Source organism: Petromyzon marinus, chromosome 35, assembly GCF_048934315.1.
Source record: "Petromyzon marinus isolate PM22_M1 ecotype Great Lakes invasive population chromosome 35, UKy_Petmar_22M1.pri1.0, whole genome shotgun sequence".
NCBI classification, from domain to species: domain Eukaryota; kingdom Metazoa; phylum Chordata; class Hyperoartia; order Petromyzontiformes; family Petromyzontidae; genus Petromyzon; species Petromyzon marinus.
The window spans coordinates 2,944,226-2,969,663 of NC_133701.1; the positions used below are offsets into that span (position 1 = coordinate 2,944,226).

The window sequence follows — 25,438 nt, forward strand, 5'->3', positions numbered from 1 at the left end:
TAGTCACAAAAGCAAAGTTTGTGGGGAATAATAGCCATTTTTATGTACTTTTGAGGCATACGTAATTCGGAAATAACACTTACTACCCAGGAACAAAAAATGTTTTGTGACATAGTGTCATCAGTCGCGTGGCTAGAGACCTCGCCCACCGCCCCGCTCACTACCCCCTTGGCCACGCCCCTCACTTTCAATCCCGGCGATGTCCCCTCACTTGTGACCACGCCCCCTAACTCCCGACCCACGCCCACCGGCACGCGCCGCATGCTAAGCACGTCCGCGCACTGCGCATGCGCGAACCCCATTCAAACCGTAACGGTCGCGGCGGCGTCTGTCGGCGCGCGCCGTTTGACTCCCCACTAACACACTGGCAGCGCGCCTGGCCACCATTGGCTGCCGCGTCGGCACGTGACCTCGTGGCTTGCAAGCCGATTGGGTCAAGCGCGTCACATGCTCCGCGCTCGGGGCGGGGGCGTGCAGGGGGGTGGCGATGAGAGCGGCGATGCGCATGCGCTGTGGGAATTGTATCGCGGAGGGGCGGGGGGAAAGAAGGGGAGGGGCGGGAGAACGAGGGGGAGGGGCGGGGGGAGGGGCGGGGCTGCGCGGTTCCCTGGCAGCGGCGCCGCGGCGCGGGAGCGAGGTTTAAGCCCAGAGCCGACACCGTTTGCGGCCACCGCCAACATGGACTTCGGACGCATTAACGTGGGAAGCTACGTGGAGATCCAGCGCAGCGACGGTGAGAGGAGCGCGAGGGCAGGCGGCGCGAAGGGACGGCGGCAGGGAGACCCCGGGGCCGCGCCCCGCGGGGGCTCTCGCCGCTGCTCTGATTGTATTTGGTCGCGCGTACAAGTAGCACGGTCCCCCACGTGATGTCGGCATGGCCAATTGCGTCAGCGCTTGGGTGGGTCACGTGATACGTAGCAGCCAACTGAAGGTGGCGTAGCGTATGTGAAGTGTTGATTCTAGCAGCCTGCAGCGGGCCTGGGTGTGATGTCTGAAGCGTCGGTGTTGCCTAGAAAGCCTGCCCGGGACGGGGCTGTGTCCCCCGGGAGGGAGAGGTGGAGTCGGGCCGGGTGATGCAGTGTCCTAAGCGGGGTCCGTGACCAGTGTTTGAACCCCGCTCACCCGAAGTAATTTGCTTTTTGAATTAGACAGGACGCTCCATGGTTGACCAGACCTGTGCTGTGGGGTAGTGGATAAACAATACCGGCCGTCACTCGAGACACCTCCCCAGCCAGCAATTGTTATCCCCCCCCCCCCCCCGTGATGCTTTAACTAGAACACAAATGCGAGACATTCAATTCAACACATTTCCGAATAAACGTACTTTTTAAGTGCCGCGTTGTTGGTTTCATGAATGATCATTGCCCGTCAACATTGAATCCACCTCCACCCCTAGCTGCTGCTGTAACGGGCTTCCTCCACCGAGTCTCAGCAGCGTTAGGGGCGGGGACCACGTTAACACGAGAACATGTTTACAACTGAACATTATAGTGCGCCCATAGCGTAACCCGACGACTTAAGTCTTCACCGGCAACGCATTTACTGCAAGCGAGCGTGGCAACTTTTATGGGAACGACACAGTGACGTGGTCCTGTCGATAAATCGATAGAAAACGGCGCGGCAACTACCTCCAGTGAGCATTGCCTGTTATTGCGGCGTAGTTTTAACACGTAGGCTTTCGCAACCAATATCCATAATATAGAAGGGGTTTTTTTGTTGTGGTTAGAGCGCGTAAATATGAGTGTATCGTTAAACCCGCCACCACCCGACAGCCAATTAGTAAGGTTTGTCACGTAAACAAAACATGCCAATTCGTTACAGCGCACCGGTGTGTTGGGGGAGCAAATCCACAACGTTTACATTCTTAAATCTTGACTTAAAGCTTTCGTGACTGCAGGAATTCGTATTCTTTGTGTCTGTCGGTAAAGTCGTAGGTTTTTGTTTATATTTTTGTTATTAATTTGTACCTATTTACGTGACTTTACCGAAAGACCCAAATAATATTTACAAGTGTAGTCCGACAATTCCCCTGTGCTTCATAGTCTGAAGCCAAATACGACGCCTCGCTAATGATGCGATGCCCAATGCAAAGGAATAATGCGACCGTGCAATATAGTGCGCGCGCGTTCACACAAATGTCATTGCAACGTAGGCTGGCATCGAAGCGTGTACAGTCATTGATGTTGACAAGCGAGATGGTGACCAATTGGCCTGGAGGCGGGTTAAGACTTGGCCGCGCCGTGCCGATTTCTCCTTGCGCGTGTAAATCTTTAATGCGAATCGGTCCGGGATGTTGTCCCGTGGAGCCGCTAGGTGACAAGGTGGGGGGGTGGGGACGGTCGCTTGTTTTTAGCGGCTTCCCGGCCACGCAGTCGATCGTCTCTGCTAATTAACCGCACCGTAACAAAACTGCGCGGACACGAACCGGATCGGATATCGGCTTGTGCGCGCAACGCAGCAAGCATCGCCGCGCGCTCGCCGTGCAGCTGCGGTCCCCCACGCGTTTCAGGCGGCGACGGTGGGTTCCAAGCCAAGGGGGACCGGCATTCTGGTGGTAGGAACCGGAGAGCTTGTTTTAGTTGTTGTTGTTGGGACAGTTGCATTTTGAATCGGCGCATCTGCGTGATTGTGTGCGTCGATACATTGTAAAGCGTGCGGGGATGGTTTGCCACTTTTCACGATGCTTTGGGAGGAATTTGTCAGCGTTTTCAAAGTTCCGCGAGTCGAACCGTTGCGAGCGAAACTATAAGGTGTTGTGATGGCGTGGGTTTTTTTTTTGCAAACCGTAAGCATGTAAGCGTGATGACGAATGTCTTGTAAGACGTGGTGAGCTCAGCAGTTAGCCCACTCGCGCGCAACGCATTGGTGTTATTGATCGCGTTCACCTTGTCAAAGCGGCTCGATAAGTCAATCTCGAGCTGGCTGGCGACATTCCCGGTCGCTTAAATATAGAAATGCCGCGCTTACCCCCCCTACCCCCACATTAAGCGCGATCGTGAGCGGCAGCAGCTCGCTGCAGCGAGATCAAAAATCTCCTCTGCAGCTCCGTTCCCCATTCTAGCGCAGAAAACGTGTGCGTTGCATTCTGTTATTGAAACCTTCAATTCCATCCACCACCGAATCTTCCATGGGATTGAAAGGGAGTGCGCGTCGCGGTGTGAGTGCAGCTTTGGCCAACAGTCTGTTAGGGGGGGGGGGGGCTATGCGGGGAATCTTTGTCTTAGTTGGAACATTGGCCGCCGCACCCAATTTATTGTGCAGTATTATGCTTTACCACCGGCATGGTGTGTGTACTTGTGGTTGCCGTGGTATCACGCCATGTAATCCTTTGACCCTTCGGGCACGAGTACGTTGACAACCACACCCACCACCAACAGCCCCTCACTCAAGACTTTTTTTTGTTTAACTTTCAACGGCCAGGTATGGGTGCAGTTTCATCAGCCAAGTTTTACCAGTTACGGTTCGAGGCAGGCTGTGTTGCTACCTGCCACCGCACTGGTATTCCTGCCGCTGAAGACAAGCCCGCTTTTTTTCTTATTACACGCTTTTTAACACATACCTGCGAAGGGAGCTGGTAGGAACGTTGGGTTGCTCGGTCAATGGCCAGGGTCAACGGCGGCACCACGTGGTGTACTCCGCAAATATGCCCGACTATGAGGGCGGGCACAAGCCGGCGTGAGTAGGTTAAACGTTGAGTTTTATAAGGGCACCACGGGGTGACCAGCCCCTCCCCACCCAGCCCCTCCCACCCCCCACCCAGCCCCTCCCACCCCCCACCCAGCCCCTCCCACCCCCCACCCAGCCCCTCCCACCCCCCACCCAGCCCCTCCCACCCCCACCCAGCCCCTCCCACCCCCCACCCAGCCCCTCCCCACCTAGGCCCTCCCCCACCCTCCCCTCCCCACCCAGCCCCTCCCTCCCCACCCAGACCCTCCCCTCTCCACCCAGCCCCTCCCCACCCTCCCCTCCCCATTCAGCCCCTCCCCACCCAGCCCCTCCCCACCCAGGCCCACCCCTCCCATTTTTGGATGCACGACGGACGGACGGACACAATAATCCCCTGTGGGCTGGTGTAACCAGGAGGTTCCTACCAGTATTAACTCACTCTGTTGTCATATTCTCAAATCTTGTAACTCAATTTTAACCCACTTCCCAATGTGGTATCGACTGAAAACTTGGTATACTTATGTCATACTGATGACAATACTATATTATATTATAAAAAAATACAAATATATATTTTTAAACATAATTTTTTTATATTTTATGTTTCGGCTTGGGTCTAATTGTCCACGGTGAACTGACGTTGGCTGTAAATCACCACGGCCCCCTTACGTTATGGCAAGCTTCAGGGCCACTTCCTGGAGTCGTGGAGTTCTGCCATTACTCGTACGGTACATTTCATTAAAGCGTGTTTTAAAAAAAAGTTGTTTTTATATATATTACTTATGTTGGTGGTTGTTGGTTTATCTACGTAATGTAGGGAGACACTTGATACCATCCAGTCGTAGTCGAGGTAGCGTTGTCGGTGTATCATCAGATCCTTTTGTCGCTTGGTGATACATATTTAACGTGAAATATTGTGCGCTTGTGGGAGGAAATTGTTACATCAGCTTTCAGAAATACTGATGAATCATGCGCATGTCTGCCATTAGTTTTGTCTAAAATACATTTCAGCATGGTATCGTTTGATAAAAATTGAAACAACCACTTATCAAACGAAACATGCGTCAGGCATGTCATTCTAAATATGCCTGACAATATACAAGGGGATTAATAATGTAAGATTGGTACATTCCACGTTTATGACTCTTCCTTTGACGAGTTTGTGCTCTTCACAACGTATGTGCCATGAGAAAGATTTGGATTGTTGTGGGCCGACATAGTGTGGCTTGTAGCCATCACGCCATGCTCAAGTATGTCCGTGTGTCCATATGCCCACAGGAAGAGTTCATCAGGCCATGGTGACAGCACTGAATGAGGACAGTGAAAGCGTCACCGTGGAGTGGTTTGAGAATGGGGAGACGAAGGGAAAAGAGGTGAGGTTTCCGTCACTTGTTTAAGCAGTTTGAGTAAGCCTCGCATAATACAAGGTTTGTTTTTTGCATCTCGCGTGTTACTGGTTGGTCAGCATTGATCTATGGACAGTTGTGAATTATAAAGAAGGTCATGTGCTCACAAGTATTACATATAAAAATATATTTCTTCAAGAAAGACTGCCAGTATTCACCATTGTCATTGTAAAATTAATTATACGTAATCACCCAGTGGTGGTATTCTCAAAAACAAAACTGGGCCCGTTATAAACACATACAGCTCTGTAATGGCATAGTTTCCTGAATGATCTAAATTGAGGTCTGCCACGGAAATATAGTTGCATGACTTGACTCGAGTACACTTGATGAAAATAGAATCGGCTCAGCTTGATAAGTCTAGGACCCAAGTTCACCATTGTGCTTTTCCTCTGTATAATGCATTTTGCCATTTTAAAAGAGCCCACATTTCTGAAGGTGTATTTCATTAATGTGTGCTTTGGTAGCAACTGTATGCTGGATTAAGATTAGTAAAATCCTTCTCCTTGTCCCTGAATGATGATTGCTGGAGGCACATGAGGCTTAAGTGTTGGTCGTCCTCGCTTTAGCCCAGGCTGCACGCACACCTGCTGAAGAAAGGGATGAGGCTGTTGAGTTGCTGCTGAGGTTGCTAATGCACTGATTGCACTGTCTCGAACAGCTGTCCTGGATTAACCCAGCAGTGCAGACCGCCACCTCTCCCGAGGGATTTGTGGGAAATGCTCGGTGTCTCCTTCGCTAACCTTCATTATGCTTACATTCACTTTGGGTTTTTTTCCTGCAAATAATTGTAAATGAGGATTTTACTGTCAGCCCAAGTGGGTGTTTACATGCACTTTGACATCATAAGTCAGTTTTAAGCCAGTACATATTTGAAAGGAATAAGTAATATTCAGTAGCAGTGGCGCAGTGGTTCATGCAAACCAAGTGACCTGAGTTTGATTCCTGTCCATGGCGCTAACATCACCGGCGAGTGATATGTGAATCACCACAACCCACTGACCAACATTGTGAAGTATGGCCAACTAACTTCCTTGAATCAACCATATGGCGAGATCTTTATCCAGCAGTGATTGACATATGTCTGTAAAGTATTACATGTAAGAAGTGTCATGGCCAAATCGGATTTATATGCTGCTGGTGACATACTACTAAAAACTGATGATAAAACAAACCTTGTCCGCGTTCCCAGAAAGCCGTGGCGCCAGCATTCCGTGTCTCTGCTGCTCGTAGTTACAGAGGGAAAGGGCAGCAGCCATTCATTGAGAATGCGTTTGTATAGAGACTTAGGAACCCTGCCAAAAAGTCGGTGCTTTACAACTGGTTCTTACCCTGTTTGTACAGAATCGGGCACAGTGTTGAGGGCAACACACAAGTTGCTGCCGCCTCTGCTTACTTTCCAGATGCACAGCCTAGATGGAGCCACGATGCATACATTTAAAAAAAATTGTCTTCGCAGTTTTCCCCTCGTGTGGGGAAATCCTCGTTTCATTTTGGTTTGTAATATACGTCGCTGTGTCGTATGTATAATGGATGGTGGAGATTACAGTTAAAAGCTTTTGGAACCCCCTGAAGGATTGTTAGGTTGAAGACGGTCCATTCTGCAGGTAGTTTAAACCGCTTCAGTCAGTGTAATGCATGTGTTTTAAATCATATCCTCTATTGATTTATTTACAACTGCTGATCGAAAGACACACTTAGGTGGAACGCTTACGTACTCATAAATATAAAAATATCCCTTTCACACACTATTACCCCGAAGCAATATTATTTTACAGACATTCAGCTGTCTTTACAGCTGCATGGCGCGCACTGTTAAATCTTCTTATGCGTCGAGACTGCAAACTGCCAGACAAGTGAACCGATGCTCTGGAAACTGAACAAGTGTTTTGTGAGACAGTCAGCCGCCTGGCATTCATCTGGACTGATGGGCGAATGCGGCGGTTCTGTGTGCGCACCCACTGCTCGGTAGAGGTCATCCAAGAAAGGCGCATGGTTATATGATGTGAAAAAGTGGACTGCGAACGACGCAGTGTAGAAGTGAGTGGAGATTGTCTGCGCTTCAAGTGGCTACCAGAGCTTCCAATCCTGCAGACAATGGAGGGAGGTACTGAATGAATGATGGCCGACCGCGGTGGTTGCTTCGTGTGTATGCTGACTGTTGGGGAATAGCTCGCACTGCTGAGTCGATGTGCTGGTGCCGGCTCGTGCATGGATCGCCGGTCAACCTCGGCGCGGCAAGTGGATACGGTGATGAGACCGCTGTCTTCCTGCAGATCGACCTGGAGAGTATTTTCTCTCTGAACCCCGAGCTGACGTCGGTGAGCTCGGACGCCGGTTCCGAGCCGGACCCCGAGATGCCGCCACCCGCCATGCCTTCTGTGAAGGCTGGGAGACCCGGGAAGGTGAGGGCTCATCCGGACCTACTGTAAGAGCAGAATGTTTCTTCTAGATGTGAGCCTTTCATAAGTGATCTGCTTTCACCGATCAACAAATTCACAACCTTCAACATTAACTCTGCTTTAGAACAAACAAAACGGTAGGTTTACATTTCAGGCAGTGGTATTTATAACAAAGTGGTTATTTATGTTCGGCATACCAACATGTGTTTGAGCCTAAAGTACTGCACGGGCATGTTCTGTGTTTGTGTGTGTCATTGTTTTTGCATGTGTAGCTGCTGCATCTGATATCTGCATTGTTCATTTCTTCACAGTTGATTTAAGGTGGTATTAAAAAGCAAAGCATGCAGACTCATTATTATAGTACTGTCTCAGTGTGCGTTTCGGGATATAGTCGTGCCAGCCTTCATAGGTGCTCGCGAACAGCATTTGCCCCGCAAAAAATCTGTAAAGGCTACCCGGGGGATCTTTGTCTTTGTAGGAATATAGTCATGGAATCAGTGTGTGCATGCTAATTTGTAGTAAGAAGGTAGTCCTTGATGTTTTGATCCGTGTGCAGAGATGTTTGTTGCATAAGCCAATTTGTGTTTTTTTTCCAGACCCGGCGTACCATGATCCCCCTTCGGAATGAAGTCCCTGTTAAGGAGAGTAGGATCTCAGGTTTGTCACTCGCCCACTCTCTCACCGCTGTGGATGGCTTTGGGTCAAGCAGTCAGGTGGCCCCTACTCTAGCCGTGTAACAATTCATCTGCTCCAAAATTTGATGAATTGTCATCTTTGAGGATATTAATTCCTTGAAGAATATTTTTTAAAATCTCGTTTGTACTGTCTGATTTGTATTGACTGGAATTAATAACTCCTCCCCGCCAACCTCTTTGTGGTTGGAATAATTGTCACGATTCATGGTCACAATACTAATTAAGAATGGATTCTGTTTCGGGGTAGTGAAGTTACATCAACTAATCACATACAATGTGTACGCATAATTATTCATCAAATCTTATACACATTTTATCCATCTCTCAGGAGGAGAAGAGTAGGTTGTAATCGCTGAAGCGTTACATGCCCACCCTGTCCACTGACAGTGTGGGACATGTTCTACAATTCTGTATTCATCATCGGTGTCTGAAAACGAGGTCATAGTCACCGTTTGTGTTTCATTGAATTTGTGTGTACACTGAAAGCTGCTACCCAGCTGCCAACATTCATTAATCTCTTGTTTGGGTGGGATTCAATATCTGCCAAAGAAGCATTAATAGTACTTTGTATACAAGCCCTCCATTTTAATATGTACATTGTGTCAACTATCTTTTCATAATGGAGCAGCTGCACGTTGGTTGTATGTACGGTTATGTGCCACGTTTTAATGCCTATTGCTAAACCATCATAACCACGCATTATCAAGAGTAATTTCTCAATTAATAATGTAATTTACAGCGAAAGATTATACTGTATAATTGATCACGGTTCTGTAGAGTAGGAATTTGGCACAATTAATGCTGCTTCAATGCTGTTTAACCATGCTAGCTGACCATTGGGTTGACATGATGGCCTCATGCTTGTGGGTGGGTGCCGGTGGTGGTGCCGATTGTGGGGCTGCCGGTGGTGGCGTCGTGTTGCACTGCTGCAGCACTACCAGTGCGCAGGCGGCCCAGCACAGTGATGGAGCAGGGGGTGTCAGCGCCACAGAATGGCAACCACGGAGAAGGCTCTCCCGCCGGCGCCGGCCAGCTCGGCAAGAAGGAGTTACCAGGACAGCAGCAGCAACGTGAGTGTGGGAAGGCACAGTCAAACATGTAAAACCGAAACCTGGGTGTAGCGTGTCTTGAATAAGTAAAAAGCTATTGTTTTTTTTTTCTTCCTGGTAATGTGTGTTAATTAAATCACTTGATGAATATGTTGATTTGTAGCTAGAAGTCACTTGGGTCTGAAAAATCTTTATTCCAAGGTCAGGTCTGGTCAAAATGGATTAACTGCAAATTGTGCAATACTGTCATCGTATTGACACAGCCGTGAAATATTGTAAAGTGAAGGGAAGGGGCGCAAGCAGGCCGGTTGACGGCCTGGAAGGGCTTGGAAGCCCCCTGCCGCCTGCGAACGTCTTGGACATGGCTTCTCGTGTTTCTGCCCCGGGGAGAGGCATTTCTTTGGCGAAGCCTTAAAGGGCAGAGGCAAACGTCGTCGGGATGGTAGCCGAGTGACGTGACTGCTAACAGTGCTCTTGTGACCTTCACCCCTGTGCCATCTGTCTTGTGAGAATAATTCTCAATTATCCCGACCACAATGGAGACACAATGAAGGCACAGCGGCTGTGCTGTATGCCCTGGTGACTGCCGTGGTTTAACGTGGGGTTTATGCTTCAGTGTTCTTTGTTGCAAATATCAGAAAAGCCCATTTTCTAAGCGCAGACAATGGTTGCTTTGTTCGAGTTAAAATCGGCCTGAATATTTACATTCAAGATTGAAGCCTGCACTAGACGTCGGTTGTCGCAGCAGATGTTGGCACTCCACGTTGAAGCTGGAAAAAAAAACATTGGTATATTGAGATGGTGATGTCATAAGCAACAGTCGCGCACCGCTCACATCGTTCAGCAATCGTACAATAAAGCTGCTTGTCTTCAAGATGGCCGATTATTGAGACCTTGCCACTGACCCCACCTCAGATAACCGAGTACAACTAACTGCTCTAACATTGTTTTGACTGTCACAGAATTGCATTGATGTTCGGGTATTATTTTACAATAGTGATGACAACTCCCATATAGTAATCTCTGGGGGGTTAATAGCATTGAAATTTCACTGTTGTAAATTTTTGTATAAATTATTCCTTTAATAATGTTTTATAGTCCTTGGCTTTGCCCCAGCCGTGACAGGTGACACAAGACTAAATGGAATATTTAACTCTGAAGCTAATGTTGGCTTCAGAAATAGTTTTCCATCGTAATGCTGCTTGTGTATAAGTTGATGGTGGGACGCTCGTTGATATTCAGTGGTTCTGGGTTATGCCTATTTGTTGTATGATTTTTAAATCGAACTCGCATCATACACCATGATATTGTAAATGGCAGCACAGATAAGTAGCAGAGCAGATAAGTCAAAGTATCAGATCATGTGTTTTTGTAAAAAAAACAAATTTGCTTTTAAAATATATATCTTAAGCTTTCAAATGACTCCCCATTATGTGGATGGAATTGAGGCAGATGTCACAGGCCACTTACATTAACCTGTGGCAATTCTCGCGTCGTGACAGCTCGCAGAAAGTCCAACTGCGTAAAGGAGGTGGAGAAGATGAGGCGGAACCGCGAGGAGCGGCGGGCGCAGCACCAGGAGATCCGGGAGAAACGGGCACAGGTGGGGCTGGCTGCCCTGGCGGCCTCTGGCGACTCGTGACACACGGAGCGCGGCCCCGTGGCAGGGGCGGGACACCTGTAGCGGGGAGCAAGCAGGAGGGGAGCGTGGCATTGAAGTTGCTCCGGCAAGAAATTGCTCGCCGTGGCGGCGCTCGCTGACGCTGGTCCTGTGTTGCTGCTCGTCTTGTGTCACAGGACTACGACGTGAGCTACCCCAACTGGGAGTTCTTGGTGATGATTAAGGAATTCCGATCGAGCCTCGACTACCAGCCGCTGTGTCTCAGCGACTCTGTAAGTGCGGATGCGCGCGTGTGTTCCTCCGACTGCGATGTGACGGTGTACGGTACGTGACGTGACTTGAGCTCGACGGTTGAAGTCGTCGCATTTTTCTTGCAGATAGAGGAAAGCCGAATATGCGTCTGTGTCAGAAAGAGACCACTGAACAAGAAAGGTAAAGTGGACGTAAGATCACATCCCACTTATGTATAGTTTAAAGTTTTCGTCAAAGTTCATTAAAAATGTTAAGCGTGTGCAGTTGCCCTGTGACGTGCATGGTTGGTTGAGTATATTCCACTCCAAACAGAGATCATAAAACGTAGCATTGAAACGACGTGAGCTTATAACTAGGCATGTAACAATTCGGTGATTAAAATAAGTTTTGTGCCCACAATGCATTCATTTAATTGTGTGCGTACGTGTAAGAATCGATTGTTTACGAATTACCCAAAGCATATGCTGATAAACCTCCATGCCAGTGGTGCAAACAAGACAGCGTAAATACGAGACAGACAATACAACTGCGAGGGTACCAAGACAAAAATGACTTGATTCTTGAAAGAGAATTGTGACCCTCAATTTGTAACATCTCATTGAATTGAATCACCCTGGGATGGGGGGTGGGCAGTGGTGGTGGGGGGGGGTGAACGATTACATACCGAGAACAAAATGCAGGGAAACCTCTATTATCCAGGGTATTTGTGGTGACTGAATCAGAATATTTATTTATGCTGGAGGAATTCGATGAGCTACAAAGCTCTTTTCACAGACGTCCAGTAAGGGGCAGGTCAGAACATAACAACAACAAACAATAAATGAAAACACGATAGGAGTGCAAAGTACAGGAAAGGTAAATAAATCGCTTAAATAAATATACAAATAAAACTCAACTACTAATCGTCTGTAAACATGTGTACATTGTTACCCATGTGTAATGGGCTGAAGCCATACAACACATCGTCTGTGTTTATTGCTCCTCAAAGTAATCGGATTACGAGGCGGTGACGTGTTTGTGGTCATTTGGGCACTGTGTCACCGACGCTTGATGAGTGTGGAGCAGAAAATGACCTGGTGAAGGGTTAAAGGTGTACTTATTTTCAAAAAGAAGGTTCAGTCTGCAAACGGGAGTAATCCTCCCACGGATAATCGTGAGAGTTAACTGTAAAGAGCGGTGGTGAAACAACTACCAACAACAATGGCCGAGTTTTCACTCGAACCTCGCCCCCATGCTCTGCGGCAGAGCTGGGCCGGAAGGAGATCGACGTCATCACCGTCCCTAACAAGGACATCGTGATGGTGCACGAGCCCAAGCTCAAGGTGGACCTCACCAAGTACCTGGAGAACCAGACGTTCCGCTTTGACTACGCTTTCGACGAGACCACCACCAACGAGATGGTCTACAGGTGGGTTTGCTTGGGGCAAACGGGAGCACTGGCCGGGGCAAACTTGCAGCAGATGTCTGCTGCTGGAGAGGCCAAGGTCAAGAGATCATTGTGTCTAATGTCGTTGATGCCCACCACACCTCGCCATGTATTCCATCTGCTAGAGGTCTCACAGCTGTCAAACAGTCAACACCCACCACTCTTTACAGTATCCCACCATCTGGCTTTGTCTTTCCCGTGGTTGCCAACCTTTGGACGCCACTGTCATGCCTTTCTCAGGGACCCGCGCTCCTCCAACCTGCGCACGTGGTTCCACCCACCGTAACCTATGATCGCGACAACATCTGCAATGCTTTCTTACTACATCATGAGTCCTCATTTTCAAGTTGATTTTACCCTGTCCTGACATGAACATCCTCCATTTCTGTTGGAGTCGATGGATATTTGTGGAGGTTTGGAATTGTATCGATGGTCCTTGAGGTTGCTTATCCTACAGCTAAAACTTGACACAATGTGCAAGTTGTAATAATGTGTGACTGCATTTGTACATTGAAGCAAGGCTAGTATATGTGAAAAGAACTGGTCACACAAACCTGTGCTGAGAGAATTGCCCCGAATTATACAAACGCTTCTCGTCTTGATGCATTGCTGTTCTGTGGTACAGATTCACTGCCCGTCCTCTGGTGGAGACGATCTTTGAGAAGGGGATGGCCACGTGCTTTGCGTACGGACAGACAGGAAGTGGGAAAACCCATGTGAGTGCTGCTTTTTGTTGCCTGTTGCATGCCCTGATGCCCACTTGCCACCACCGATTATCACAAATGGCTATGTACAGGGCAGAGGAAATTCAACATACATGCATAAATTCATCCTTGCATGAGTGTTAACCATCACCGCTTCACCTTCCCACACAGACCATGGGCGGTGTGTTCTCTGGGAAGACTCAGGACTGCGCTAAAGGCATTTATGCCCTAGCAGGTGAGACGTAACTAAGTGATGACTTTCGATATTTTAATACTGGAGTGGAGTGGCAGTATAGTGGTTAGCGCACCGCGCAATGAACCTGCCTACCTGAGTTCGATTCCCGGCCACGGCTAACATCGGTTGCGAGTAATTCCCGAACGGCTGCTGATCTCCCCATCACCAATCCACACTGACCAACATGGTAAAGTGTGGTCAAAAAAACTCCCATGATGGACACGACTTGGGGGGGGAGGCTATTCATCCACGATTGGATTTATTAATGAGTGTAAATTATTTTGAATCGCATGCTATTGTATGCATGCGAGTGTTGTAGCTGTGTGTATGCGATAAGGATGCAATCATATGCACCCTCCAGTATGCCCTTGTTTGGCTATTGTTCAGGCATCACACATGGTTGGCAGTCGCGCAATGAACATTACTTATTGCTTTTTGTTTTTTGACAGCGCGGGATGTGTTCCAGTTTTTAAAGCAGCCTCGCTACCGGCAGTTAAACCTCCAAGTGAACGCCACCTTCTTTGAGATATACAGTGGAAAGGTGAGATTGAAATGAGAAACTCGTACCCACAAATTGCATTTTTCAGTCTACCACAAATACCCATATTGATGGGCACAATGGATGTTTGTTTCCTTTCAGACGCTGACATGTAGTGGGCGGTGGTTGTATCCATTGATTATCTAGGTTCGTGTGCATAAACTTGCAAATTTGTTGTCGTCGTCCATCGTAGATGGTTCAGCTGCTTAGCAAGCAGCAGTGAGCATTGTGAGGGCTGTGCATGTGTGGTTGTCCGTGTGTGTGTGTGATTGATATCAAGTCATATTCGATTTGTGATAGCGTCATGTCACAAGAAGTCAAACAATGACCCTGCAAGATGATGTGACAGAATTAGTACTGAAGTTACTTCCATACCAGAGGCACTGTTTTTACATGACTTGTAAAAAGTGTTCATCACATGTCAAACCACATTTTGTGTTGATTCTCAGAGCTGGAATTGGCCAAATTTATTTTTAAAAACGGATTTGAGAATGATCTGTTATTTTTGTGCAGCATCGAGCTAGCACCTTGGGGAGCACCTCGAACACGCGACATAAATTTGCCCGGTCTCGTGATGGGCGAGTGTCCGAACCACACTCTGTGGTTTTCTCGCTGGCAGGTGTTTGACCTGCTCAACAGGAAGGCGAAGCTGCGCGTGCTGGAGGACGGGCGGCAGCAGGTGCAAGTGGTGGGGCTGCAGGAGAAGGAGGTGTCCAATGTGGAGGAGGTGCTGCGGCTCATCGAGATGGGCAACAACTGCAGGTGCTCCGTCCCCAACGAGTTAACTCCACAAAGCCGAGCTCCTCTCACCTCCTTGTGTGCCGCGATCCTTCCCACTCCGACAGAATCTAAGAGGAGATTGTGTGTCTTTTTAGTTGTTAACGTGAGTGACTGGTCCCGCTGGGCTATTTCTTTCGGGATCATCTTCAAATTGCCGTTCTTCTATGGGCAATTCCCATGGTAAATTCTCCACCGTTCACTTTAATGAGGTTAAAACAGGTTTAGCGTCGTGCCGTGTAGTGGCTATTCCTGCCATCACCACTAGATGGAAGGCTTCAACCATACGTAGCATAAGACAACGCATCAATTCATTGATTAAATCAAGGTTGCTCGTAATGATCGGGTAAAGTTATTGTCGTGCCATGTAATGAGTGTCGGTTACAAGTCCCATTATATTCCGTTGCCGTATTCCCTTGTAGAACGTCTGGGCAGACGTCGGCGAACGCGCAGTCGTCACGCTCGCACGCCGTCTTCCAGCTCATCCTGCGGCGTGCGGGACGCATGCACGGCAAGTTCTCGCTCATCGACCTGGCCGGCAACGAGCGTGGCGCCGACACGGCCAGCGCCGATCGGCAGACGCGCCTGGAGGGCGCCGAGATCAACAAGAGCCTGCTGGCGCTCAAGGTGACGACTGCGTGCCCATGCGCTCGCTCTGCTGGACATCTGTCAAAGAGCTTTATAGCTCATCGGATTCCTCCAGTATAAATAAATATTCTGATTCGATGCTGCTACCCCCTTGGCACCATTGGCCCCAGACCCAGCAGAGTTTCCACCATGCTTGTTGTTAATACGACAAGACGGCTGTCATGCAACGCGAGGTCAAATCAAACTGTGCTGAACATTAAGTGGCTGTAGGTTTATTAGATTGTTGGTGTATATAGGGGTCCTGCCGCACGTCCCGGTACTGTGGAGCCTCTGTGAGAGCGCATTTTCCTGCATGTGTGTGCGTGTATGTGCGCACGTGGTTCGTTTTAAATGCACACCTGGTGCGGTGGTTTAAACGTGATTAATGAGGAGACGAAAGCGTCTCGACGTAGCGCAGGCCCACGCCGCTCTCTTCCTGTGATATCCTGGCCTTCAACGGCGTTCGCGAGCAGCATTCGGCCCAACATTTTGGTGTAGGCTGCACGGGGGATCTCCGTCTTTGCGTGCGTGTCGTGGGCGTGCAGGAGTGCATACGTGCCCTCGGCCAGAACAAGCCACACACGCCGTTTCGCGCCAGTAAGCTGACGCAGGTGCTGCGGGACTCCTTCATCGGCGAGAACTCCCGCACGTGCATGGTGAGACGACGGCACTCGGTGCATGGGCCGGGCCGGCTCGAAGCGCAGCTGTCGCACAAACTACCGTTGGGTTTTTGATTTAAAGCTTTCGTGACTGCAGGGATTTATATTCTTGGTTCTTTCAGTAAAGTCACGTAGAAGGGAAACAATAAAATAATAAAAATATGAAACAATAAAATTCTCACGACGTTTCGGCCACAACACAAGTAGCCTTCCTCAGGTGAAGAAACAACTGTCGAGAAGACAGCATCTTAATGAACACTGCTAAGCTTAGCAGCGTATTTTAAGCTGGGTGGGAGGAGCAGAGCGCCTTGACAAAGGAGTTTACATATGTAGACAAAGGAGTTTACATATGTAAACTCCTTTGTCAAGGCAAAGGAGTTTACATATATAAACTCCTTTGTCAGCTTAAAATACGCTGCTAAGCTTAGCAGTGTTCATTAAGACGCCGTCTTCCCGACAGTTCTGTTTCTTCACCTGAGGAAGGCTACTTGTGTTGTGGCCGAAAGATCGTGATAATTTTTTATTCTTTTATTGTTTCCCTTCTACGTGACTTTACCAAAAGAACCAGGAATACCGTTGGGTTCTTTAAATATTTTGTCGTCCATTAGTGGAAGGTTGAGTAACACACCATAAAATCTGTAAAATAATTCCCCATCCGGATTATGAGTTTGTGTTTTTTTATAGGTCATGACCTGACCTTGTAGAGCAGGCAAAACCTTTAATGGAGAAAACTAACAGCTCGGTGTGCACCGTCTAACTGCCTTTTGCGAGTTGCACAGCAATCAATATGGGTCGAATGTCAGAGTGTGCACAACGAACGGGCAACAACTACGGGAATGTTTGGTATTCACGGTGGCTCGATTGCGCTGAATGCACCACCGAAGCTGGCGAAGTCGCCGTTTTACTGACCTGGAGGCATCTCTGTGTACATGTGGCTGGCTTTTGTTCACTGTGACCAGATCGCCATGATTTCCCCAGGGATGAGCTCCTGCGAGCACACTCTCAACACGCTCCGATACGCTGACAGGTAAAGCTTACACCTATTATTGTCCCCTGTTCTCAAAGTTTTGATCGTCTTTCAGCATTTTTTAAATGCCCATAAGGATACGTTTGAGTAAATGTAAGTTATTTGAGTAAGTTATTTGAGTAATGTAAGTTATTTAAAACAACTTGTTACTGTGTACAAAAAACATGTCTTGTAATGATTGTGAATAATCATTGTAAGGTAGTGGCTCATAATAATGATGTCAAGATGCATTATTGCTGTCAAGTAATGTTTTACTTAAGAGCATTGTATTGGCAATGACCCTGCTCTAACCCTGAGACCCAACGCCTGACGTCGCTGTGACAGTGTCGTGAGCCCGAGCTTGCTGCAATCGGCTATTGGTCTGTCTCGTTAAGCAACGCCGAGCGTCCTGCTACCGGAAATGTCATAACGCGGGCCACGGCTGTTGCATCTCCCGTTGTCATGAGCTGTCGTTTCTCTCGCCTCTCCTCACCGCTTGCGCGCACGCCGCCCGCCCTGTGCCCCGCGCCCTGGGCTCAGGGTGAAGGAGTTTGGAATTAACCCCATGGACATCCCTTTCCTGTCAGCCGGAAGCACCCAGTCCGACCTCTCTCCCTCTGCGCTGTCCGACTCTGAGTATGCTCTGTGCGGGGGTGGGGGGCGTGCATCGTAGGCATCTCCCCTAGGGGGGGGGGGGGGGACCATGACTCGTGTACCGTTCGGGGCTCATTCATCGCATCGGTTTACGAGCGCACGCCGAGCGCTGTGGCCTTCCGCGCTGCCTGCGACACGAAGGCTTAACGCTGCTGACGTGGCTTCACGTTTATGGCTGGAGAACCCTGCCCGCTATGTGTGTCACGAGATGGGGCATGGTGGGACCCCAGAGGGATGCCCATTGACCTACGCACATGCCAGGACCAACCCCTGGCTGTACCTCTTTACCTCCTGATCGTACTTAACGGTGTTATTAAACACTTCAGGGAGGGAATTTTTTTTTCGAGAATAATAACTAGGTACAGTTCTACTTGAGGTCACTGAGAGTGACTGAGAGTCTGCACTGTATCGTGTTCATATTACCCCAAGCTGAAACTATAGCATGCAACTCATGTGTGCGAGTGAACCATTTCACAAAAGACATCGCACTTTGTTTTACTTGATTGCTTCATGTGCGCGTGCTGACCCTGCGAATGATTCCCGCATGCTACCTGCGCGCAACGAGCAGCAACCCGGTCAATGTGCGTGCCATCCACGAGTCGCTCGCCTGCCGATGATGTATTCCGTTTCGCTCCACGCGCGCACTCGTCATTCGTGCACGTCTGTACGCGCGTGCGGCACAGGGTGAAGGAACTGGGGGTGGACCCTTCGGTGCCGGGTGTGGGCGGTGCCCACAGCCCCGGCGACGCTCCCAGCGTGTCGGCGCCCAGGAACGTGGGCGCGTCGCCCGGTCGCGACGACCTCAAGATCCTGTGCGAGCAGAACGTAAGCCCTCCGCTGGAGCCCGGCCTCGCGTGCTCACAGCCTGCACGGCCCAGAGCCCGCACGGCCAATACGGCCTCTTGCCGTGTCGGCGCGGGCGGCGCACGCCTCCACCACACTCTGCCCGTGTCGTTATTTGTTGTTATCTGTGCATGTCACACGCTTGCGCTTTTGCACCGCACTTAATTTTGAGGTCTTGCGTGCACATTCGCGGAGACTTCTCTTTGATTGCTCCGGTATAGTTTAACTGTGGGTGGAGTTGTGTTGACGCGGGGCGCTTAGAGCGGTCAAGAACCTGGGTTCTGCCAAATAAATTTCTGAATGCATAAGTGTAACCAAGCCACTAATCCCGAAGCACATTAACAAGCATCATGCATTTGCTGCGTTTTTCACAGCTGATGATGATTGCTTGTGTTGCAGTCGAAACGTCGTGATAATTTTATTGTTTTTTTATTATTTTATTGTTTCCCTTCTACGTGACTTTACCGACAGAACCAAGAATATAAGCATCATGCAGTTAGCCTGATTATACAGCACTTTGTTACATCAACTATTTCAGGTTCTTCACTTTAATTAAGTAGCAAACCAAATGCCTTGGTCAGCCATGGGGCTTATTTCTCTCTGTCCTCTACACATGCAAGATAAAAGCTATACGTTTGAGAAAAAATTGGCCACAGTGCACAGGATGCTTTGTGCTGGCTTTTTGACGGCACCCGTTTGACCGCGTGCGGATGGTGACGGCCTCTGTTGGTCTTGTTGCGTGTTGTTTTATTTTGAAGATGGGATCACTCGACCTGCTAGATGACAGTGTCGAGCTCATCAAGCTGTGCGATGGCTATTTTACTTTGAAAGGACTGCAGGTTAGGCCCAGGCTCTTCCCTTGCTTTTTTCAGCGCTTGCAACGGGACCGTTTGTTTGGGTGCCATTGAGCGAAGAACAAAAACCAACGACAATAAACAACTGTTGGCTAACATTAAGTTTTAAGACAATTCAGAGTTTTCACATAACGACCTCCTGAGCTTCCGTCCTCTTGCACATTTCTCAAGGTGCACGTTTATTTATGTATCTAGTTTGCGTTGTGTTCCATGCCCGTTTTCTTCTCAGCCGACTCGGGCCCAAACAAACGGATCCACAGCTTAGACGAGACGAGGCTCTCGGTGGTGGTCCGCTCTCACCCACTGTCAAGAGAAAAGGATTTTAAATGCCTCCCTTGAGCTCGTGACCTGGCAATGTTGTGCGCTGCTTATTCGCATGCTCGCTCTGAAAAAAATTTCACCAATTAAATTTCACGCAAGGCACCAAGAGGACTTGCAATATTTGGAGCCACTGGATGTGGCAATTTGTTTTACATTTTCAAAAGGGTAACTTCCCGTGGTGTTAATCGACTTGTTCTCATTGCAAACGGTGGCAGCGAGTGCACTGAGAACCCTTTTCGTTTGACAGTGGGCAGGCTTGAGGTGAAGTTGATGGTAGTGCTCTACTGGTAACACAATCACGGTCCGCACGGCTAGCAGTAACGCCATTTGCTCTGTAAAATATTACGACCAGTCGAGTTTCCCCTCGCGCAACTCATTTCTTTAAAACCGCTTTGTGTTTAATTTGTTGTCCTTCCCCCCCCCGCACCTCCGATTAGCACGGTTGGCTTTTGTCCCGTGCGGAATAAGTTCAACATACATACGTACAATCATTAACACATTCCTCGAATAAGATCCACAGGCTTTATTCGACAGATTAGTTCCTCACAAAACCACCCTGATGGCTTGCCAACATGCGCTTGTGTGTGTTTGCGTGCGTGTGTGTGTGTGTGTGTACGCGGTAGTGTAGCAGTTAGCGTGCTGCCCTACAAACCCGGCGACCCGAGTTCGATTCTCGCTCATGGCCAACAACGGTGACGATTATCTGAACCGTTCCTGGGCCTCTCCTAGGTCGACTCAGCCTCAAATGAGTACCTGGTGCGGTGTGTTAACATTGCCACTCGGGAGATAAAGGCGGCCGGGCCTGGTGCTGGCCACCCACCCCCTCGTGTGCCGTGCCGGCCTTCACAGGTGCTCGCTAACAGCACTTGCCCCAACAGCCTGTGAAGGCTATACGGGGGACCTTCGTCTTTTGTCCGCGTGTGTGCCTCCTGCGGCTTGCAATTGCGCACACGTTAGGAGGAGGAGGTGTCCCCCCAGCTGTTCACATTCCATGAGGCGGTGTCGCACCTGGTGGAGATGGAGGAGGAGCTCGTGGAGGATCACAAGGCTGCCTTCCAGGTTCGTTGCGGCGTAGACGGCACGGTGCGGTGTGCACACGCCCACCTCGCTTGCGGGGGTCTGCTCTGCTCCGAGCCAATGGGAATGGGGTCGCGCGCGACCACACTCCGGCGCACCCACGCTCGCTCACTTAATCCGCCACGTATGGAACCGCCCACGTAAGAATCCGAGATGTACGTTAATGTTAAATGTAAGCAAACGGCGCAAGCAAAACCTTGCAAACCAGAAACAATAGAAATAAAGTGGTAAAAACGGAACAACAAAGAATCGATTGTTGACTTGAATTGCGACCCTTAAGTGAGTGAGAGGAGGCAGGAGAGGGTTTGGGAGTGAATGATGACATGCCGAAGGCACGCACACCCACTCACGTGCGAACGACGCTACACGCGTCCGCCCCCGGCAGGAATCGATCCAGTGGCTGGAGGAGGAGAAGACGTTGCTGGAGATGACAGAGGAGGTGGACTACGACGTCGACGCGTACGCCTCCCAGCTGGAGCTCATCCTCACTCAGAAGCTGGAGCTCTTCTCCACCATGCAGGGTGAGTTTCCTTGCTGCTGCCGCCACCACCACTAACTCTGCTCTGTGCTCGATACCACCTGGGATTTTTGTCCCAGGCTTCCTGGCACGATTCTGAACGTTCGTAAGTGAGAAGACAAATGGCCTAAAGTTCTTGGTCAGGTGTTGCATCGTGGCTTTGAAACTTGATGACCTACGTTGGATTCCCCACCATGGCTCACATCAGTGGTGACTGATAAATGAACCGGTCCTGGGCTCCCCCACCCCTACCCTTCACCAGCCTCCACTGACCAACGTGATGAGGTATGGTCAAACAACCTGCATGACCAGATTGAAAAAGGACTGAAAACTATTCGTTATTTCCAACTAAAGTGGTATTGAGACGTGAAATATATGTTCTGGGTCAACGCAATAAAGGCACTGACGAGGGAGTTTAGCCTAGACGTCTCTGCTTGATTTCATAAGGTCTGCACAGAGGCGTAACTATGCCAGACACACCCCTGCTGCTCTGAGGGGTGGTGGCGGGAGGAGAAGACGTTTACGGGGACATTAGTGACACGTGGCGGGGCTGCCGTGTTCCCCTACAGAGAAGGTGAAAGCCTTCCGGGCCGCGCTGCAGGACGAGGAGCAGGCTAGCCGGCAGATCGGAGGCCAGCGGCGGCCCCAGGCGTGATCTGCCCCACCCCGAGCCACCCGTCGGCGCCGCCCCGGAAGGCCTCCAGGGTCAAATGGACTCTTTGTCCTCTTGTCGGCAGCATCAGCATTTAATTTTTGGAATAACTGCAAGTTGAGCGACGAGAAACACTTCATCGATCGGCATCTTTATTGTTCAATTTTTTTTATCAAGGTCGATGAAAACATTACCCGACGTCGACCAACTGGATTTACTTGTTTGCGTGTTGCTGCGTGATTTTAGTGCCACGTGTTCTTTTTTTTGACAACTGAACATGAAGAGGTTGACCCGGTTCGAAATGCGTCAAGAAAAACTTGCACTTATTGCAAAAATGAGCGAGGCGTTACCATCGCAAGCAGGGCGGCCCTACTTAACCACCACGCCCGTAGTTTGCTGTAAACAATTTCTCGCGAGACCTACGGTTAATGCGGCGCAAACAGTTGTGCCGAATGGCGCCGTGTGCGGTGCGTGTCGTTTTTACTGAGCCTGACGTCGTTCACCCCTCCCACCCACCGCCGCCGGCTTTGCGTTGTGCAGACGTCGACGCGGCCATTCGTGTGCGAGCTCCCCCCCGCCCCCCGTGTGCTGCGGCCGTCCGTCGTCGCCCGTCTCGTTCTGGGCTGCGCGTCGTTTACTCCACGCGTCCCTCTCCACCTTGCGTAGCTTCTGGCCCCGTTCACTCGAGGGGCGCACGGCGCCGCCTTTGGGAATCTTCCGTGTACCTTACGACCGTAGTCGCTCCAGCTTCTGGTTTGTGTCGGCACTGGTGGTGATTTAAATTTAAAAAAATGAGCCCACCACCCCGAAGCCGGGAGGGCGAGAGCCCATGGCCAGGTAGCGATCTTACAGGGTACTGCGCACGCTCGCTCTCGGCCCAGACCTTTAGCACGCGATCGAGTCGCTGTCCATCTCGGTAAGGTGGAGTTTTGTGTGTGCACCGAGTTGATGCCCTTGTGTAAAAAAAAAAAACCTCGTGATTGAAATGGTCTGTATTGTCGTTAAATCAAACTTGAAGATGATCTGAAGTCCGTCACATCCCCAATGTCGCATAAACATTTCTGTCGTTTCTGGAGTTGCATATGGGGCCTCGTAATTTAACCATTTCAGTGTTTTAATTGTAATGCAATAACATTGTGACGGTAGTTTTATTTAAATAAGATAATACAAATTAACCTAAATGTACTTGACTACAGATCCTAACCAAATACTGTGACGTCTGCATGTGGCCGCCACTTTTATTGAGCTCATTGAAGGAAAAGTACATTAACCGAGCATACAGTCCGTTGAGTAACATTTACACTCTTGTTATAAGGTTAAAAAACATAGACATGTTGTCAGGAATCCCTTCCACGTGGTTGGTCATAGCTTTTATAATTGTAAATAAATTTAGTTTTTGGATCCTAGCAAAATTTTTGCTTGTTAGTCCTCCCCACCTGGAGACATTTAATTGGGGTCTGTTCCCTTTTGGAACTACTGCAAGGTGGGTTCGTCCAGGGCCATAGCCACTTATGACGCGCTATTTAATTTCTTACTCCAGATCATTAACGTGCCCTTTAAACGCATTCCTTTTTATGTGTGATGTTTACTTCTGCGATTCGATTATACTATTAACGTAAAGTTATGTCGTCGTTTGCCTTTTCCGTTCATTGCCTTTTGTGACAACAGCGCTGGCACCCCCCCCCCCCCCCGTTGCTCTCCCAGTCGAGGGGGTTTAGTTTGTGCGCTGTCGAGAAGCGCAGAGAGGAAAATGAAGGGGGGGGGGCCTTGCATGCGTCTCCCCCCCCCCCCCCCCCCCGACACTCCTCGGGATTGCCTCGGGAGAGGAAAGAGTCCCCCGGCTTCCGTTTGCTGTCGTGCCCCCCCCCGCCCCCCGTCCCCCGTCGTCCTTGTGTGCGAATCCGGTGCCGTACGCTCTGGAGGAGATTCACCGCCCCCCCGAAATAAAACTTTTAACGTGCTTCACGACGCGTGGTCATCTTGCTTTGATTGCCCTTGCCGACACTTTGTTTATCCAGGAGAGAGCGTCGGCGAGTTCTCGTGATTTTTTTAGGAAGCGTCCTGCCAATATATTTCGTAGTTGGGGTGGGGGGGGAGGCGATAATTCGTCGGGGTGGAATGCCAATTGAGTAGCGCGCTGTAGTTTGCAGGTGCGTTTTTTCTTAATTTTTTTACGACCAACGCACTCCGCAGTGTTAATCAGGGAGGCCGCTCGATTCGAACTTTGAACCCCTGCCGCGAGCGAGCGGTGAACGTGCTCTCACGCGCTTGGCCGTGCTGTCGGTCCCAGCTCCCCGGGGGATGAATGCCACGGGAATCGCTCCGCTGGAAAGCGGCCCCGTTCCCCCACCACTCTCCGAGCCAGCATCGCCAACACCCCCGTTGCGGCCCCGTTCCCCCACCACTCTCCGAGCCAGCATCGCCAACACCCCCGTTGCGGCCCGGTTCCCCCACCACTCTCCGAGCCAGCATCGCCAACACCCCCGTTGCTGCCCCTTATCCACACATCGGGTTCGCGTGCTGCGCTGGTGATTTGGGCTGGCGGGGGCGTCTTGATTCGATTTAAGAATGAGGCCTATGTCCAAATCGCCTTGGAATGCGTCGTCGGATCTTGTCATATCTCAGAAACTATGCAGGGTTGAGCCTGGATAGGTACAGTACTTTAATGAACGAGCATCATCTGAAACAGGTGCGACGTGCTGCGGCGCTGTGTGGTGGGCAGCAGGGTGCAGCGCAGCCAATTACATTGCGCTCTACTTCTATGCACCAATGTTTATGCTATACGCCTTCAACTAACCTGCAGTGACCAGCGCGGTGAAGTATGGTCAAATAACACCCCTCCCAACCACGGCATGGGGAAGGCCCTCATTCAACAGGAGAATGACAAGAGCTGTACACGTGTGTTTTTTTTTACTTTGCGGTGAATATCCCCTTCAGTGGCCGTGGGGTTCATTCACCCAAAGTGCCAATACGGATCAGTTATTTTACGTGTGATGTAGATGCATGTTTTTGTGAGCATATGAATCGACGTGCCACTACGTGGCTATTATGCCTCAATGACTCGCAGGCTTGTGTTTATGCTCTGCGTTGGATGTCTTCACGATGAGGGGTAATCAAAAACACTTTCCATGGCAGGATATTGGAGCTGCTCAGTGTTTTGGAGTGTAATTCCTGGCCCAAGTACACTTACCAAGTACAGTAATGCATCGGAGAATGCGCAGCGGGCCTGGTGTGCGTCTATGAAATAAACCATGTTGAACTTTATGGATTAGCAAATCTTCTTTTCATATTTTCATGGTATGTTTGACAACCCCTCAAATGTATGCTGAACTTCTTTCGCACCATACATTGCCAACCGTGCCAATCAAGCCTGTGCGCCGTGCACCAGCTGAACGCGCAGATCAACGTAAACGGGGCACTAGTTAGGATGTGTTTGTAATTCATCTGATGGAAAAGT

At 49.7% G+C, this 25,438-nt stretch overlaps 1 protein-coding gene across 4 annotated transcripts; it reads left to right on the forward strand.

Moving 5' to 3' along the window:
• The first annotated feature begins 575 nt into the window (after window positions 1-575).
• LOC116948837 (kinesin-like protein KIF2A) lies at window positions 576-25,245 on the forward strand. Of its 4 annotated transcripts, XM_032965972.2 has the most exons (22): window positions 576-733; window positions 4,945-5,039; window positions 7,349-7,477; window positions 8,071-8,131; window positions 9,102-9,239; window positions 10,721-10,821; window positions 11,016-11,111; window positions 11,217-11,271; window positions 12,337-12,499; window positions 13,143-13,233; window positions 13,393-13,456; window positions 13,906-13,997; window positions 14,614-14,756; window positions 15,194-15,398; window positions 15,944-16,054; window positions 17,017-17,084; window positions 17,604-17,699; window positions 18,401-18,542; window positions 19,319-19,399; window positions 20,693-20,794; window positions 21,198-21,333; window positions 21,899-25,245. In XM_032965972.2, exons 1-22 carry the CDS (start codon window positions 679-681, stop codon window positions 21,982-21,984), a joined length of 2,310 nt encoding a protein of 769 aa, XP_032821863.1. In that variant the 5' UTR covers window positions 576-678; the 3' UTR covers window positions 21,985-25,245. The 4 variants fall into 4 exon arrangements, with proteins under 4 accessions (XP_032821863.1, XP_032821864.1, XP_032821865.1 ...); XM_032965973.2 differs by lacking the exon at window positions 19,319-19,399; XM_032965974.2 differs by lacking the exon at window positions 17,604-17,699.
• Window positions 25,246-25,438: the final 193 nt, after the last annotated feature.

Coding starts and splice junctions, on each gene's coding strand:
- LOC116948837 (XM_032965972.2), top strand. CDS start 679: ATGGACTTCGGACGCATTAACGTGGGAAGCTACGTGGAGATCCAGCGC. Junction 13,457..13,905: donor AGGCATTTATGCCCTAGCAG/GTGAGACGTAAC, acceptor GTTTTTTGACAG/CGCGGGATGTGTTCCAGTTT. Junction 18,543..19,318: donor AGATCCTGTGCGAGCAGAAC/GTAAGCCCTCCG, acceptor TTTATTTTGAAG/ATGGGATCACTCGACCTGCT.